At 37.8% G+C, this 18,186-nt stretch overlaps 1 protein-coding gene across 1 annotated transcript; it reads right to left on the minus strand.

Annotated features, from left to right (window-relative positions):
- Nucleotides 1-13: 13 nt before the first annotated feature.
- LOC147514864 (aureusidin synthase-like) lies at nucleotides 14-17,240 on the minus strand. Its single transcript, XM_086585358.1, is given in 3 exon segments — nucleotides 14-582; nucleotides 585-1,627; nucleotides 17,108-17,240. Coding segments are annotated over 3 exon segments (1,551 nt in total). The 5' UTR covers nucleotides 17,224-17,240; the 3' UTR covers nucleotides 14-190.
- Nucleotides 17,241-18,186: the final 946 nt, after the last annotated feature.

Below are 18,186 nucleotides of genomic sequence, written 5' to 3' on the forward strand. Positions count from 1 at the left end.
AACAATGTTTGAGTTGGAGAACTCGGTCAATATTCATATTTCATGCAGATTCAAATCAATAGGAAGAGTTTTACTGTGTAAACACATAGGTAAAAAAATCATACTACTCTTTCTACAATGTAATTTTTCACGTATATAAATTAATCACGACAGAATAAAAGAGAAAACTTCATTTGCTGTGTAAATCTCTTCATCGCATGTACTCAATCCTGACGCCATCAACTGTAGTGTTGATGCAAGTCCCACCTCTTGGCACCAATGTCACCCATATTCTTTCATCTTCATCTGCCTCAAGGTCTTCCAACAACTCAGAGATTCCCAACTTGAGATTAGTCTTCCTTTTTGTTACTACATTTTTGTTCATTACAATTCTCACCCCACGACGCACGTTCACAAATGTCCCAGCAAACTCCCTAGACTCAGGGCCAATTGTAGTCTCATCGACAGCATTCACAAAGACGTCGAACTTAACATACATGTCCTTCTTTATCTCAATCCCATAAACAACCAGTATTTCTTCTTCTTCAGCCTTCTCTTTCTTTGTTCTATCACTTCTATGTGTCTTAGGCCTAGGGACCTGGCCCTGATAGTAGTATCAAGGGTAACACCCTCAGGCCCAAAATTTGGCGATAAATTTTTTTTAGACAGCTGCAGCTCATTTTGACTGTCTCTCATTTTCAATATATGACGCGCGATCTTGGGTGGAACTGAAGGCATAGGCCGTGCATTGAGCCAGGGGTTATCGATGGGCTCGTAGGTATATCTAAGCTTGGTCATGTCAAGAACATCCTTAATTTTGATTCTAACATTTTGCGACTTTTCATCATAGAAATAGAAATATGAGTCTAGCCAATCTGGGTCATTGATCTCAGCCTTGTTTCCTCTGAGTCCCGTCCAAACATCCCAAAGGCGGTCAATATTCGCATGATGAGCGTAGAACACAGGATCTTTGGCAGCTGAATAGAATGCACCAAGGTTCTCTCTTTTGGGATTTTGAGTGTTACCAACCCAAGTATGCAGCGCATTATGGGGTGCTAACTCTATTGTTCCTGGCCCATCACAAAAGCCCTCCTCACCAGCCTTATATGGACAACCCATAAAGAGTTCAGTCTTCTTTGCTCCTGATACCATTTGGTGATACATGAACGCAATATTGGCTTCAATCTGATCCTCCGGACCCAATCCTCTTTCGACATAATCAAAATTTATGTCAGCCACTTGAGGTGGAAGGTGAGCACTTTCCCGTTGGCTATCATAAAATGATCCATTTAAATACATATCCGGGATAAGCATGCCCTTAGGATCATCGTAGGGGAGGTACTTCATAATCGATAAGGCCCTACTGTACTTGGCAATGTACTCCTTGTCCACTTTTTGAGCTGGCCTACGAATGCAAACCAGTGATGTATTATCTGGGAACTGGAAATCGATAAATGGCTCATCTGACTCACGTTTTGGTGGGCAACAGTAGATAGGCCTGCCCTCATCGGTAAGAGACCCATGACATGTACTTAGATTTGGACTCAACAGAACATGGCCAGGCTTGTTATTCGGTTCTGTGGTTACCTCATTACTGCTAGAAGGCCAGCTACTAGTTACAATGCTTATGATCATGTTGTTAACCTCCCTGTACACATTGAAAATGAAAAGTTGAATAACTAGTTATTAGTTGGAACTTGAAACTTGGAAGGCGTCAACAACATACATACGATGGTTCACAAATATTTGTGGTCAAAACTTGGGGCCGTCCAGGAACCTAGAAGTTTGGTTTTTATTTAAACTGAATTTCATATAATACGAGTGATTGATCAGCTAGTAAAAACATCACTAGCTGGGCAACCAATCTGCGTAGTGCAGAATGCATGCAGACTTCTTATAATCAACACTTAGGCACATTCGATCATAGAACACGCAAAATTGCAAATAAATAAAAAAGAAAAGAAAACAATGACAATGATAATTAATAATAATAATAATAGTAATATTAATAATGGTAATAATGTTAATAATAATAAAAATATAACTACAACAATGAGAGATAGTGATAGATAATAAAATATATATATTAATTATAATAACCATGCATCTTGTTTCACTTAATTAACTAAAACATCTGATTTTATGTTCTCCCCATCTGTGAGAGACCCATGGCATGTACTTAGATTTGGACTCAACTGAACATGGCCAGGCTTGTTATTCTGTTCTGTGGTTACCTCATTACTGCTAGAGGGCCAGCTACTAGTTGCAATGTTTATGATCATGCTGCTCACCTCCCTATACATATTGACAATGAAAAGTTGAATAAGTGTTACCGATTAATTAGATTTATATCTACAATTAGTTATTATTTGGTAGGTGCAAAAAAACATATATAAATAATTATATATTCCCGAAGGTTCACAAATATTAGTAGTCAAAAGTCAAAACTTCGGACCAGGAACATAAAAGTTTGGTTTCTTAATGTTCCACTGAATTGAATTTCATAATACGAGTGATGAGCTAGTAAAAACATCACTAGCTTAGGTAGGCAGCCAATCAATCTGCAGAGTGCAGACTTCTTATATTCAAATAACAACAGTGATAATAATAATAATAATAATAATAATAATAATAACTATGCATCTTGTTTCACACTTAACTAAAACATCTGATTTTATGTTCTCCCCAAGTCCCTCGCTTTAGCTAATTAAGGACATAATGTATTTAAGTATTTTCGAGATGATCTTGCTTTTCTTTTTCTTCCTGTCGGCTGTCATGGTATAAGCCTACAAGGCTTTGAGTAATGCCACTTTGTAATAATAATTAATACTTTAGCTATATGTAAGAAATAAAGTTAAAAAAAGAAAAAAGAAAATAAAATCATTTATAAAATTTGCTTCGATCAACTAGCTAATTAGCTAAGCATTAGGTGTAATGTGTACTTGTGCGGTTGTGCCATACATATATAGTTCTCTAACATGAATGGTGCAAACATATGTGGGTATATACAAGTGGTCGGCATAAGGGAGGCGGAAAGGATATTTTTTTTATGGACTGGGAATCCTTTCTCCAAGAAGTTGGTGACCGTTTCATGGAGTGGTGTATGTAAACCACATGAATGAGGGTTGTGTCTGAGAAGGATGAGAGATATAAATGTTAGAAAAATGGATTTGCACAAATCTATTGAGATATGAATGTGTAATTTGTCTTCCAAGTTACTCCACTCGAGATGAAATGGGTTTATCTTGAAACAGTACGTAAAGTGAGAAAAATCTTTTCGAAAAGGTGCACTGGTTTGAAACATTGCATTATGCCGAAAATGTGTAACCTTTCGAAATGTGCACTGGTTTGAAACAGTGCATCATGCCGAAAAGGTGTGACCTTTCCAAAATAGACACTGGTTCGAAATAGTACTTTATGCCGAAATGATGTGTCTTTTCGAAATATGTGACTTTTCAAAGAGTTGTTTACTTTTTTCCAAGAGTCACTATGTTGTTTCGAAAAGGCACCACTCACCTATAAATAGTTGATGAATTTGGAGAGAGGCACACTAGATCACACAGAGTTCTGATTTTTCTCTTCTCCCTTTGTTCTTAGTCAAATACTGCATTGTGTTCGCTGATTCTATAGAATTAAAGTGCTAGCTTTCTATAGAAGGAAATCCGTTCTATCTTGGGAGACAGTTTTCCGTCAACCTTCAAGCACCTTGAGGGAGAAAATCTGTCTTAAGGACATAGTGATCATCACTAGGCTTGGATTTAATCATTGGTAAATTAAGTTCATTCATTGAACTAAAAAGTTTGTTTGTTTGTTGAAATTAAAAGTTTGTTCATGATATATTTGTTATATTAATTTGATTTCTTGTTTACTTAACAATAAGTATATTTTTAGAATAAAATAAATTTTATACAAATTTAAGACAAATTTCTTTAATTTTGAATTAATTTTGGTTATGTGTATTGTTAATGCTCTAACAATCTTAAAGCAGGTTTCGTTCACGTTTCATTGATAAGCGGTTGTCAAAAGAGATTGATACGTGGGAGAAATGTTTATTGCAGACTGGCTTTTGCGAAGGTTGATGGTAAAGTACTTGATACAAACTAAATAAACCAACAGAAAATATATGAAGAGGTGCAACGGTTCACATATAGATAAAGGTGCACCTTTAAGAAGAAGATGAAGAATAGACGCCTGGACATGCCTTTGTTAAGTAATTTTATTGCTTGGACAGTTGTACATGACAAATGTCTTGGTATTAGATATCCACCCAAAAGGTTCAATATTTTTTAAAAAGAAAGGAACGTATGGGTCAGGTGCATACAGGTCACTCTAAATGTCAAAAACATGTTTCCAATGGGGTGTAAATCCCAGGTGATAAACTAATTAATAGAGGGGATAGGCAATTCCCCATCCGACTATTAGTTAATAAACATCTCGGGCGTCACTTGAAGTAACGTCCCAACTAAAAAGAAATTCGGATGACACTTAAACTCACGTCTGTTTTATTTTTATTTTGAGAATTGTAATGTTTGCGACGGGCAAAGACCGTCATTTATTGGTTGGGTTAGTTTTAAGTAAACTATGTACGTTACTCAAAGTGACGTGCCCGTTTTATTTCTTTTTTAGTTAAACCACATACGACGGACTTTGACCGTCGTTTTTTCTCAGTTTTTTAATTTTACAAACTCTTAAGTTTTGTTGTATTGGATACCATTTTGGGTGTGAAAATTATTAGTGTGTAAGAGGGGTCATAAAATCCTAGTGGCACCTATGTGACACTTATATGGAGGTGTATATATACACTCTCTATTGGAGATGCCCTAACTAAGATTGATGTACAAAATTATTTTCTTTAACAAACATGTGTTGGTTATTTGAACAGTCGCAATCGTTCATTGGTAAAAAGAGATGTGAAACCACCGTTTCACTAACATTATATTTGCATGCACTTAGCCAACATGTACAGATGCAAGTTTATGTGAGTTATATATGTCCGTCCGGCCGGCCTGTATGTAATGTGTGTCTTTGTGGCAACATTAAAGAGACATCTAGTGAAGGGCGATTAAAACTCTTTGTCCAAGCCAAGAGACAAGTGGCGGGTTTGGATGTGCAACTGAGACTTGGGTTGACATCTGCTTAGTGTGGGTTTTATCCACTTGGACTTGAAGTTTGACTGAAACAAGCATTGAAATCAATTTGAAACAGAGTGGGCTGCCGCTATTCTTCAAGTGTATTAAGTATACAACACGTGAATGGTTTTCAAGTTATGAAGTGCTAACTATTTTGGTGGCGAAACCAGTAAATTGGTTCGTATAGGAAACAAAACATTCATTAGAGGCTACATTTCAAGAATATTGTTTCAAATGGTCTTTGTCTCTTACTGAGAACGGTAAATTCGTTTCATCTCATGGTTTGATAACCACTAAAGGACATCAGAAAGGTACTTTCGACGCCCACTCAGGTACTCATTATACCGGAGGTGTTCCATTCTTTCTCTCTCAAACGGAAGCAACTTCACATAATAGTTTGTGAGTGTATCTTCTTTACTGAACATAATTTGTTTTTGTTTTCTTTTTTCATTTTAAGGAATAACAAAGTGTGTTTCTATTTCAGAATAGAAATGACAACACCACCAGGTTCTCCTATTCATGATGTTCCTATTTCATTTGCTAGATCTACTAGTTTGTTGAATGGTATGAACATTTTGGTCCCCGATGACGATCTTATGTTCGTAGAGGTGGAACTCAACAACTACGGGTGTCTACTAGTAATGGTGGATACTAGTTCAATTCATACATTAATCTTGTTGGCGTTATCCCTCACATGAGGAGAAAAGGTGTTATGCTTGCGTGCATAAGCCAGAGCACGACCCGCGCTTAGAATAGGCTTGCCCAAGGCGCGACCCGCGCTCATACCTTGGTCGACCTCTGGTACCTTTAGTGTGACCCGCGCTCGACTTGGTCTTGCCCGAGGTGCGCCCCGTGCCCATGCCTATTTTTCGGAGAATTCTATTTTTGTGGACCGCGAGTTTGCAATAAGGGTTGGGGTTTTTGGCAAAACCTAACACTCAGAAGAGACACGAGAAGCAGCACAAAAGTCAGAGAAAACCCAATCTTGAAAGCTATCAAGATTGAGAGATAGCATTTACAGAGATACAACCCTGTAAAGAGATAAGAGTGATCTAGTAAGGTGAGAGACTGAAAGGAGAGATTGTAATCTTCCTTCCCACTTTATAAAAGGACTAGCTCTTGTAGAAGTAGACACCATTGGCCGAACCATAGTATATCTTTATGTTGTGGTTTGCTTTTACTGCTTTACATTATTATCTGTTGTTAATAGTTGTTTAGCGAGTTGGGCATGTTAGTATTGGTTGTAGTTGATATTTAGAATTTGTCTGGAGTTGAATTATGTTCAAATACAAGTTATATGTGTAGTGGGGGAATCGATTGGTATTGGTATAAACCCCAACAAGTGGTATCAGAGCCTTGGTTAGATTAGCCTAGGGTGTTATCCAAATTTTGGTGGGAAGGTGTTTGACAAAACTCCTGAGAGGAGATTTAAGTTTAAATAACTTGTAGAGATGGACCATTCCATGAACACTCGCATGACGAGTCTAAATAGGAAGAACTATACCATTTGGAAAGCCAAGATGGAAGACTTGCTTTATTGCAATGACTTGGCACAACCCATTGAGAATGGAGGAGAAAAACCGGAAGCGGTTGCTGCGGCTGAGTGGAGCAAACTTGACAGAAAAACAATTGGGTACATTCGAAAGTGGATTGAGGACAATGTCTTTCACCATGTATCCCAAGAGACTACAACTTTTAGCTTGTGAAAGAAACTCGAAGACCTTTATGAGAGGAAGTTGGGAGGAAACAAAGTGCTGGTCGTTAAGAAGTTTGCCTACATGAAGTACCAAGAAGGTTCTTCAATGTCTGAGCATCTTAACAAATTATAGAATACCATCAATCAGATGCATTTGATGAAGATTAATTTGGGAGACGAAGTTGAGGCTTTGTTTCTATTAGGCTCTTTACCCGAAAGTTGGGAGACATTAGCAGTCTCTCTACATGGAGCAGCCAAGGATGGAATCGTTACCATGGAGATGGCTACCGCGTCTTTGTTGAATGAGGAGACTAGAAGGAGTTCAAAAGGTAGCTCCTCTCGTTCAGAGATCCTTATTACAGATAAACGGGGGAGAGGTAGATACATAAAACCATCTCGTTCTAGAGGTGATGACAGAAGTAAATCTAGGTGAAGCTAGAACTTTTAAGGCAGAGAGACAATGTTACTATTGTGCCACCAAGGGCCACTTTAGATATAAGTGCAGAACACTGAAGAGGGATAAGAAGAATAACTGTGTACATGAAGACATGGTGCAGAGGAACGGAAACACAGGCAGAGATACTACCGCACTAGTCGACGACCTAGTGGGAATTGTGTCAGATTGTGGTGTGTGCAGTCTTAGTACCTCATGTCAGGATACAGAATGGGTGATGGATACAGGAGCATCCTATCACGTCACACCGCACAGGGAATTCTTCACTACCTACAGCTATGGTGAATATGGTGAAGTGAAGATGGGTAACAGTGGCGTTTCAAAGATTATAGGCATTGGTGATGTTCATGTAGAAACCAATGTCGGTTACACCTTGACACTCAAGGATCTCAGACATGTCCCTGACATTTGGCTAAGTCTAATTTCGGCTGGGAAGTTAGATGACGATGACTTTGTAAACTCGTTCGGTAACGGGGTATGAAAACTGAGTAGAGGTTCCATTATAGCAGCCAGAGGGAAGAAAACTTGCTCTCTTTACAAAACACAAGCTAGTTTGTGTAAAGTAGAAGTGAATGTGGCAGAAGAAGAAACTTCTCCGAACTGTGGCACAAGAGACTGTGTCATATGGGCATAAAAGGGATGGAAGTTCTTGCTGATAGGGTTATATACTAAAAGCATTACTTTTGTATTAACTATAATTCTTCATTTTCTGAATAAGAATCATATAGGCAGATGTTATGCATATTATATATGTTATTAGTTATATGCATGTATTTAATACTTTATGTTGTAGATGATATGGTGTGAACACATAGAAGATCATATCATCAGTACCTTATAAAATATAAGTAATCGTTCACAACCTAGATGGATTTGGACAAACCATTAGGACGGTTGTAGTATAATCTGGTATTAGTCTATCTTGACTATAGAATTACACTAGACACTTTATGTGTATTGAACAGGACTAAGTGAGATTGTTTCTCTTTATACTGACTGTATAAGAGAACAAATGCCTCTGTTATTACGGATGCTTGTCCTCTTAATCCAAATATAATAAAGGGCACTTACATGCATTGTGCATTACTTTAAATCATCAATGAGTGAGATTCATTTATGAATCAACAAACTCGATGAATTGGATAATGACATTGTATGTAAGGTGTGCTGTTGATAATAGAAGGAATCCGTGACCCGCAGGAAGTCGGGTTGATGATGTCCCCTTGAGGAGCTCAAAAAGATTGTCATGTAAATCCTGCAGGTGGATTTATTCCGACATAACAATGAGGTTGAGTGGTACTACTTAAGGACATAAAAAGTTGATTAATGTAGTTGTCAGTAACTTGACTTAATCAACGGACATTCGATATCTTAAACACGGGGAGATCAACGAGCATATAATATGGAGCCCATAAACGGCCCGACCGTAATTTGGGATTAGAGGCGGTAGTCTGCAACAATGGCCTTTAGTGGAATAAGCCATTTGTTGACGGACTTGGTCATTTGTTGTTACGGCTAACATGGGAAGCCCAAGCCCGTCAGGAGGCCCAACCCTAATTTCTCCTCATGGTCCCTGTTGTAGCCAATAAAGAGAATACTCTCTCTCTGGTCGAAATTCACTATTCACTGTATTAGAAAAAGAGGCAAGGAAAGATAGATCCAAAATTGGATCTAGCTTTGTCAGAAAGAAGGGGATTAGTAGATCGTTGTCCACACAACGTCCAATCTATTCTAAAGAAATACAATAGAAGATCAAGGGGTTGATTTCGAATTTGATAAAGCTTTGATTCTCAGAGATTATATTTTAGCCGATTCTAAAAGGTATGTTTTCTATCCAAAATCGTGAGAACCCCATTGATTCCGCTGTGCGTGGGTTCTCGCGGTTTGTAGAAATATTCGTTCTGAAAATAACGGTTCCTACACTTGCTAAGCAAAAGGCCTTGCCAGACATCAAAGGTATACATTTAAATATATGTACTCACTATTTGGTAGGAAAGCAATACAGGGTGTCTTTCCAAAGATTCATGTCTCACAGAAAGGACAATGTCCTTGAACTAGTGCACACAGACTTATGTGGTCCTATAAAAGTGAAGTCCCATGGGGGAGCTTCATACTTCGTGACCTTCATTGATGATGTGTCAAGAAAGATATGGGCTTATAGTCTGAAGACCAAGGATGAAGTACTTGACATGTTTGAGAAATTCCACAGCATGGTGGAAAGAGAGACTGGGAAGTTGTTGAAGTGTATTCGCTCAGGTAATGGGGGTGAGGACATTGGGCCATTTGAAGAGTATTGCCAGAGTCATGGGATTTGTCATGAGCAGACCATTCCCAAGACACCACAACAGAATGGAATAGCAGAGAGAATGAATCGTACCATTGTAGAGAGGATGAGATGCATGCTATCTCACTCTAAGCTACCTAGAACCTACTGGGTAGAAGCAATGCGTACAGCCGTGCATGTGAGCAACCTATCATCATCAAAGCCTCTGAATAGTGATTATCCAGAGAGAGTATGGTCAGGCAGAGATGTTGATTATGGATACTTGAGGGTATTTAGGTGCAGGGCATTTGTGCATATTCCGAAGGATGAGAGATGCAAGCTTGATGACAAAGCCAAGTAGTGCATTTTTCTGGGTTATGGAGATGAAAAGTTTGGTTACAAACTCTATGATCCGATTAACAAGAAGGTAATCCGAAGTCGAGATGTTGTGTTCCTGGAAGACTAAACCATAGCAGACTTTTGAGGAGGGTGAGAGTTACGGCTTTCACCAATGATCTTGTTGATTCGAACCGAAGTTCCTAATGTGGAACGTGCATAAGGCATTGAGAATGCTGAGAACCATGAGTTTGAAGCTCATAATGAGAATCCTATTGCTCATGATGGGATAGAACCTATTAGTATAGAAGATACAGATGAAGTGCATGAACCACCACCAGAGCAAGTAGAAGTGCATCCTCCTGAGGCACCAACAAATGGGGCAAAGAGGTCAAACAGAGAGAGACTATCTTCAACTAGGTATCCACCACATACGTATGTTCTACTATCAGATGGTGGAGAACTTATGTACTATCAAGAGGCACTTGAAGGTACAGACAAAGAAAAGTGGTTGAAGGCCATGCATGACGAGATGGATTCTTTGCATAAGAATCACACTTATGAGTTAGTTGAGAAACCGCAAGGATGAAAAATTCTCAAGAATAAGTGGATATACAAAGTCAAGCATGAGGAGAACAATCCTCACCCAAGGCACAAAGCTTGCCTTGTTGTAAAGGGATTCGGTCAAAGGAAAGGGATTGACTTTGATGAGATTTTCTCTCCTGTAGTGAAGATGACTTCTATCCGAGTGGTATTGGATATGACCACAAGTATGAACCTAGAGGTTGAGCAGCTAGATATTAAGATAGCCTTTCTTCATGGAGACCTTGAAGAAGATGTCTACATGGACCAGCCAGAGGGGTTTGAGGTCAAAGGCAAGGATCATCTAGTATGCAAGCTGATTAAAAGCTTGTATGGGTTGAAGCAAGCACCGAGATAGTGGTACATAAATTTTGATTCCTCTATGGCGAAGCAAGGATACAAGAAGTCTGCTTCCGATCATTGTGTGTTTGTTCAGAGATTTCTAGATAGGGATTTCATAGTGCTCTTGCTGTATGTGGATGATATGTTGAAAGTTGGCCCAAACATCAACAAGATATCCAAGCTGAAGAAAGACTTGAGTAAGTCCTTTGATATGAAGGATTTGGGTCAAGCAAAGCAGATACTTAGGATGCGGATCACTTATGACAGAAAGAGTGGGAAGTTATGGCTTTCCCAAGAAAGGTACATTGAGAAGGTGTTGAAGAGATTCAACATGGATAAAGTGAAGCTAGTCAATTGTCCACTTGGTGGCCAGTTCCGCATGACCAAAGAGATGTGTCAAAAGGGTGAGCATGAGCAGAGTCAGATGGAAAAGATTCATTATGCATCCGCAGTGGGCAGCTTGATGTATGTAATGGTGTGCACAAGACTGGATATTGCTTTCACTATTGGTGTTGTAAGCCGATTTCTGTCAAATCCGGGGAAGGATCATTGGGAAGGTGTTAAGTGGATATTGAGATATCTCAAGGGCACTTCCAAATCGTGTTTGTGTTTTGGTAGAAGTAAGTCCTTACTTGAAGGTTACACTGATGCAGACATGGCAGGTGATGTTGACTCGATGAAGTCCACCTTCGGTTATCTGGTTACTTTTGCAGGGGGAACAGTTTCTTGACAATCAAAGTTGCAAAAGCATGTTGCCCTCTCCACTACAGAAGCCGAGTATATTGCAGCCATTGAGTGTTGCAAAGAGATGCTATGGATGAAGAGGTTCTTCGACGAACTAGGGCTAAAGTAGAAAACAGGTTTGTAGTTACATGTGATAGTCGAAATATTATCCATTTGAGCAAGAATCCGAGTTTTCATTCTAGATCCAAGCACATACACGTGCGTTATCATTGGATTAGAGAAGTACTCAAAGACAAACATTTGTGTATCGAGAAAATCCATACCTACAAGAATGTGTCGGATATGATGACCAAAGTTTTAGCGAAAGGTAAGTTTGATGTTTGCTATGCTACCGCCAGAATAGTAGCAGACTCCTCCTGTTGATTTCGAAAATTGCATGGAGATATCCCGCCCTCACTGTTCGGGAGGGGGAGATTGTTGGCGTTATCCCTCACATGAGGAGAAAAGGTATTATGCTTGCGTGCATAAGCCAGAGCACGACCCGCGCTCAGAATAGGCTTGCCCAAGGCGAAACCCACACTCATGCCTTGGTCGACCTCCAGTACCTTCAGCGCGACCTGCATTCTACTTGGTCTTGCCCGAGGCGCGCCCGGCACACATTACAGGCCTATTTTTCAGAGAATTCTATTTTTGTGGACTGCGAGTTTGCAATAAAGGTTGGGGTTTTTGGCAAAACCTAACACTCAGAAGAGACACGAGAAGCAGCACAAAGTCAAAGAAAACCCAATCTTGAAAGCTATCAAGATTGAGAGATAACCTTTATAGAGATACAACCCTGTAAAGAGATAAGAGTGATCTAGTAAGGTGAGAGACTGAAAGGAGAGATTGTAATCTTTCTTTCCACTTTATAAAAGGACTAGCTCTTGTGGAAGTAGGCACCATTGGCCGAACCACGGTATATCTTTGTGTTGTGGTTTGCTTTTACTGCTTTACATTATTATCTGTTGTTAATAGTTGTTTAGTGAGTTGGGCATGTTAGTATTGGTTGTAGTTGATATTTAGAATTTGTCTGGAGTTGAATTGTGTTCAAATACAAGTTATCTGTGTAGTGGGGGAATCAATTGGTATTGGTATAAACCCCAACAAATCTCTGAGTATGTATCCGAGGTTATTGGATTGAAACTCGTAGAATGTAAAGGCTCTATGAGAGGCTTGAACCAAGAAGCCGAACAGGTGAGAGGACTCGCTTCGGAAGTTGACATTAATATGAACAACTGGCAATGAAAAGTGGACATGATGGTAGCTCGCTTAGACCATTTTCAAGTCATTCTTGGAATAGACTTCTTGAAAGCAAACAAGGTGGTGGTAATGCCACACTTGGTGGGGGGGATTATGATCCAAGATTCCGAGAATCCTTGTTTCATTCCGGATGTTAGGAATGGCGGGTGCTAAAAGGGTTCTAAAAGTATTTTATTATTTGTAAGATATATGTATTTTACTATTACGCCAAAGAGTGCCAATAAAGAAAATTGTTTAAGATATTATTTTGTAAGCATACTTGTAAGCAAAATTGAGGTCTTAGAAGTGTTTTCAACACTATATGAATGATATGTGACATTCTTTAACAAGACGCCTAACTTGAAAAATATATATATCTAAATGGTTTTCCAATTTATTGTCTTTGTCATGAGAAATTGGAAAAATGTGGGGGATTATGTATCTCCTTGAATTAATCAATTAAAAAAATTGAAAATTTGATGAAACATTACTCAAAAGACATCAAATGTGGTGTTTTACTCTAGGAGAGGTGCATAAATTTCAAGGATAATCCTCAAACGTTCAAGGAGGCAATGTCATCTCTAGAAGCTACTTATTGGAAAGAAGCAATGAATAGTGAGATTGAATTCATAATGCAAAATCATACATGGAAATTGGTGAATTTACCACCAGGTTCCAAGACTTTGGGATATAAGTGGATATTCACAAAGAAATTTAAGACTGATAGACCAATCGACAAGTGTAAAGCTAGACTTCTGGTAAAAGGCTTTAGACAAAAGGAATGATTGGATTATTTGACACTTACTTTCCAGTTACAAGAATAACTTCCATAAGGATGATAATATCAATAGCATCAATACATGGATTTGAGATATATCAAATGGATGTAAATACGACATTTTTGAATGGTGAGTTAGATGAAGAAATATACATGGAACAACCCGAAGGGTTTATTGCTCCTGGACAAGAAAGGAAAGTTTGCAAGCTTGTTAAATCCTTATATGGATTAAAGCAAGCACCTAAGCAATGGCATGAGAAATTTGACAATACAATGTTGTCAAACGGTTTCAAAATAAATAAGTGTGACAAGTTTGTCTATGTCAAAAGCACTTAAAAGGGATGTGTCATTGTTTGTCTCTATGTAGACGATATGCTAATTTTGGGTAATAATATGGATGCCATAAAATCTACCAAATAAATGCTGTCTAGTAAGTTTGACATGAAAGATTTAGGTGTCGCTGATGTTATCCTAGAAATTAAGATTCTAGGACAAAGGATGGACTTGTTCTATCACAATCTCATTACATTGAGACGATTCTTGAAAAGTTCAAGAAATATAACATCACACCAAAAAGGTCACCAATTGACGTAAATCTTCATTTAGCCAAAAATACTAGAGATATCATATCTCAACTAGAGTACTCTCGTATACTTGGTAGTTTAATGTATGTTATGAACTGTACAAGGCCTGACATAACATACTCTATGAGCAAGCTAAGTTAATATACGAGTAATCTTGGTAGAGATCATTGGACTGCCATACTAAGAGTTTTGGGATACTTAAAGTATACTTAGAATTTTGGTCTGCATTATACAAGATATCTAGCCATTCCAGAAGGGTACTGTGATGCTAATTGGATATCTGACACTAAAGACTCAAAGTCCACAAGTGGATATGTCTTTACACTTGGAGGTGTAGCTGTTTCTTGGAAATTCTCAAAACAAACGTGCATAACGAGGTCCACTATGGAATCAGAATTCATAGCATTGGATAAGGCTGAAGAAGAAGTAGAGTGGCTTCGAAATTTCTTAGAGGATATTCCAAACTGGGCTAAACCTGTGCCAGCAGTGTGTATACATTGTGACAGCCAATCTGCTATTGGTAGAGCACAGAGTATCATATATAATGGGAAGTCTCGACACATACGTCGTAGACATAACACCGTTAGACAATTGCTCTCAAATAGAGTTATCTCAATCGACTATATAAGGTCAAAAGATAACATTGCGGCTCCGCTTACAAAAGGTTTAATAAGAGAGCAAGTGGAAAGATTATCAAGGGGAATGGGCTTAAAGCCTTTGAGATAATCAACCAAGAGTCCTCATAATGGAAAAACCAACCTAGTTGATTGGATATCCCAAGATCTAGGTTCAAAGGGCCAACTGAATTATGTTTGTGACTCAGTTAGCACTGGAGAGTAATAATATACTATAACCCATTCCTAAATAAGATAGTGCATATCTGCAGCGAGACCCAGGATAAGTCAAGCTTTTAATGATTTACTATATCTTCGAAAATTATGTTATCAAAGTGGAGTATTGTAAGATACTCTTTATAGAAATCACCTATGTGAGTGTGAAGTGGGGCCGCTTCTATGAGTATTTTAAAACAAATGTCTCAAAATCACTCTTTGAAACAAAGAAGTGTTCAAGGCCGAAACGAACACAAGCGTGAGAACCAACAGTATTCGAGAAGGTATTGTGTGAAGATGATTATCTAGGTTTATACAAACGGCTGATAGTTTGAGGACATCAATTGAAGTCTACTGATCGTCCAATTAAATTCGATCGTCTTTCACTAAGGCAAGTTTAAGGCCTCCCATGCTACTTGACATGATACGGTATCTTTTTATTTGTAAAAGAACATAAATCCAATGTTTATGATGAAAGAAACCAAATTTTCATTCATGTGGGGGATTGTTAGAAAAATAGATTTGCACAAATCTATTGAGATATGAATGAGTAATTTGTCTCCCAAATTACCCCACTTGAGATGAAATGGGTTTCTCTTTAAACAGTATATAAAGTGAGAATTAAAACCTTTTCGAAAGGGTGCACTGGTTCGAAACAGTGCATTATGCCGAAAAAGTGTGACCTTTCGAAATATGCACTGGTTTGAAACAGTGCATCATGCCAAAAAAGTGTGACCTTTCAAAATAGGCATTGGTTCGAAACAGTGTTTTATGCCGAAATGGTGTGTCATTTCGAAACATGTGATTTTTTAAAGAGTTGCTTATTTTTTCCCAAGAGTCACTACATTGTTTCGAAGAGGCACCACTCACCTATAAATAGTGGATGAATTTGGAGAGAAAGACACACCATATCACACAGAGTTCTGATATTTCTCTTCTTCTTCTGTTCTTAGTCAAATACTATCCCTATATATGTTGTGTTCGCTGATTCTATAGAATTGAAGTGCTAGCTTTCTATAGAAGGAAATCCCTTCTATTTTGGGAGACAATTTTCTATTAACCTTCAAGCACTTTGAGGGGAAAAATCTGTCTTAAGGACATAGTGATCATCACTAGGCTGGGATTTAATCATTGGTAAATTAAGTTAATTCGTTGAACTAAAAAGTTTGTTTGTTTGTTGAAATTAAAGGTTTGTTCATGATATATTTGTTATATCAATTTGATTTCTTTTTACTTAACAATAAGTATATTTTTGGAATAAGTTTCATACAGTAAATGTTTACTGTGGCGCTCTCAATGAAGTTGGCTTGGCATATACTTACCATAAAGGATGACTTTGCACTCTTGAATAAGTACCTCACAAGAGAAGGTGATCCTATCTCTTACTATTCTAAGTCTTCCATCTGGCCAGGGCTCAAGAAAGCTTTAAAGGAAGTAAGAGCGAGAACCTGATGGATTACTAGGGATTACAATTTACAAAGACATAGATCTGTACTTGTGGAGAGAAAATTGGATTGGTACTCACTCAATCCAGCTGGAAGGACTACAGTTGAAGGCAAAGCAGCTAAAAGGATGTCGGGCAAAACTGAGTTTCATAATCAGTACGTATTCAGTAATGGCACTTGGCTGATTGTTACAAGATGTGATAGAAGAAGCAGGGGTATCCCAACTACCCAGATGCTATGCTGGTAGAGATCGAAGACAACAGAGTGTGGAAGCCGGATTCGAAAAGAAAGTTCTCAGTAAGATCTCCGCATGAGGAGCTGAGGGATAAATGACAGTCTGGTGGCACAAGGTGATTTGGAATAGCTAATATATTAATCCTAAGGTGGCTGCTATTGCCTGGAAAATATGCCTTCACTGTGTTGCCACTGACAAAGGACTGAAAGGAGAGTCTTCAAGATTGCTTTCAACTGTTACTTGGGCTGTGAGACAGTGGAGACATTAATCACATCCTCTGGGGGTGCAAACACATACACATGCATGGTGTTTAACCAGTTAGCTTTGCATCAGATCATTTGTAAGTGTTTCATATGGTGTTTAACTGCTGGCCGGTACACTTTCGAAAAATGTTAAATCAAATTTTATAACGAATAAATAGGTAACCTCAAACAAAATTAATTTGGTAATGCATGCAAAGTACTAAAGAATTCAGATGAAATAAAAACTTACTTCATGAGTGAATATTGAGATTCATTTTCATTTCTGTCCCTAGGATGAAGATTTGCAGACATCCCAACCAAGATGAAGATCCATATACCAGAAAAGGCCCATTTCTTTGGATCCATAGTTAAACTCTCCACAACCTCTGATATCAACTCCACACACAGAGGCACAATTTATAAACTTCCAAATGCTTGAATGCCACGGGTGTCTTTAAGTTGGGTGAACTAGTGTTACTCCTACTAGATGAGTCAATTAGGATTCCCCCGACTAGATGGGAAATTAGGTCTCTTCCTAAATACACACAAAAAAAAATTCGGTCAACCTAATTTGACTTTTTTTGTGTGTGTATTTAGGAGGGAGACCTTAATTTCCCATCTAGTGGGGGAAAATCCTAATTGGCTCATCTAGCGGGGGGTAATATTGGCTAACCCTTTTAAGTTTTGAGGAAACGCTGTTCTTTATTATTTATTGGGGCAGTACACTCCACAGCATAGTATAAAATATCATAATATGGGTGTTTATCTATACTCAATTTTTTGATATGCATTGTGGATATATTTCTATCTTTGGAGATATTTTACATTGTTTGATATGTAAATATTGTAGATATATCTAAAATATCAATAAATATCGTGGATATTGTGAATATTTTTTGATATATTATGATATATCATTTATATTTATTTGAAATATAATGATAAATATTAAATAAAATTATTATTTAAACAAAATATTGTCAAATATCTCCAAATATTGCAATATATCCTAAAATATAAAAAATATAAAAAATATTGTTAACATATCGCCAATATTTATAGTTGTATATATTTCTAAACTTTTTGTGATATTTATATATTTTTTATTGAAATTTCGATATTTATCATGATATTTTGTACTATACTTCGCATGACAAAACTCTTCTGTTCAATTATAACCAACTTTTTACGTACACTTATAAAAGTCAAGCATTTTAATGGCGCCTCTTCACTCCAAACACAAAAGTTTGGTAGTAGGTCGACATTCCCACGTTTTTTCCCATTTGCCCTTTTCTCAAAATTATGAAGCCTCCCTATCTTATGTTATAG

Source organism: Coptis chinensis, chromosome 2 (genome assembly GCF_015680905.1).
Source record: "Coptis chinensis isolate HL-2020 chromosome 2, ASM1568090v1, whole genome shotgun sequence".
Classification (NCBI taxonomy): Eukaryota; Viridiplantae; Streptophyta; class Magnoliopsida; order Ranunculales; family Ranunculaceae; genus Coptis; species Coptis chinensis.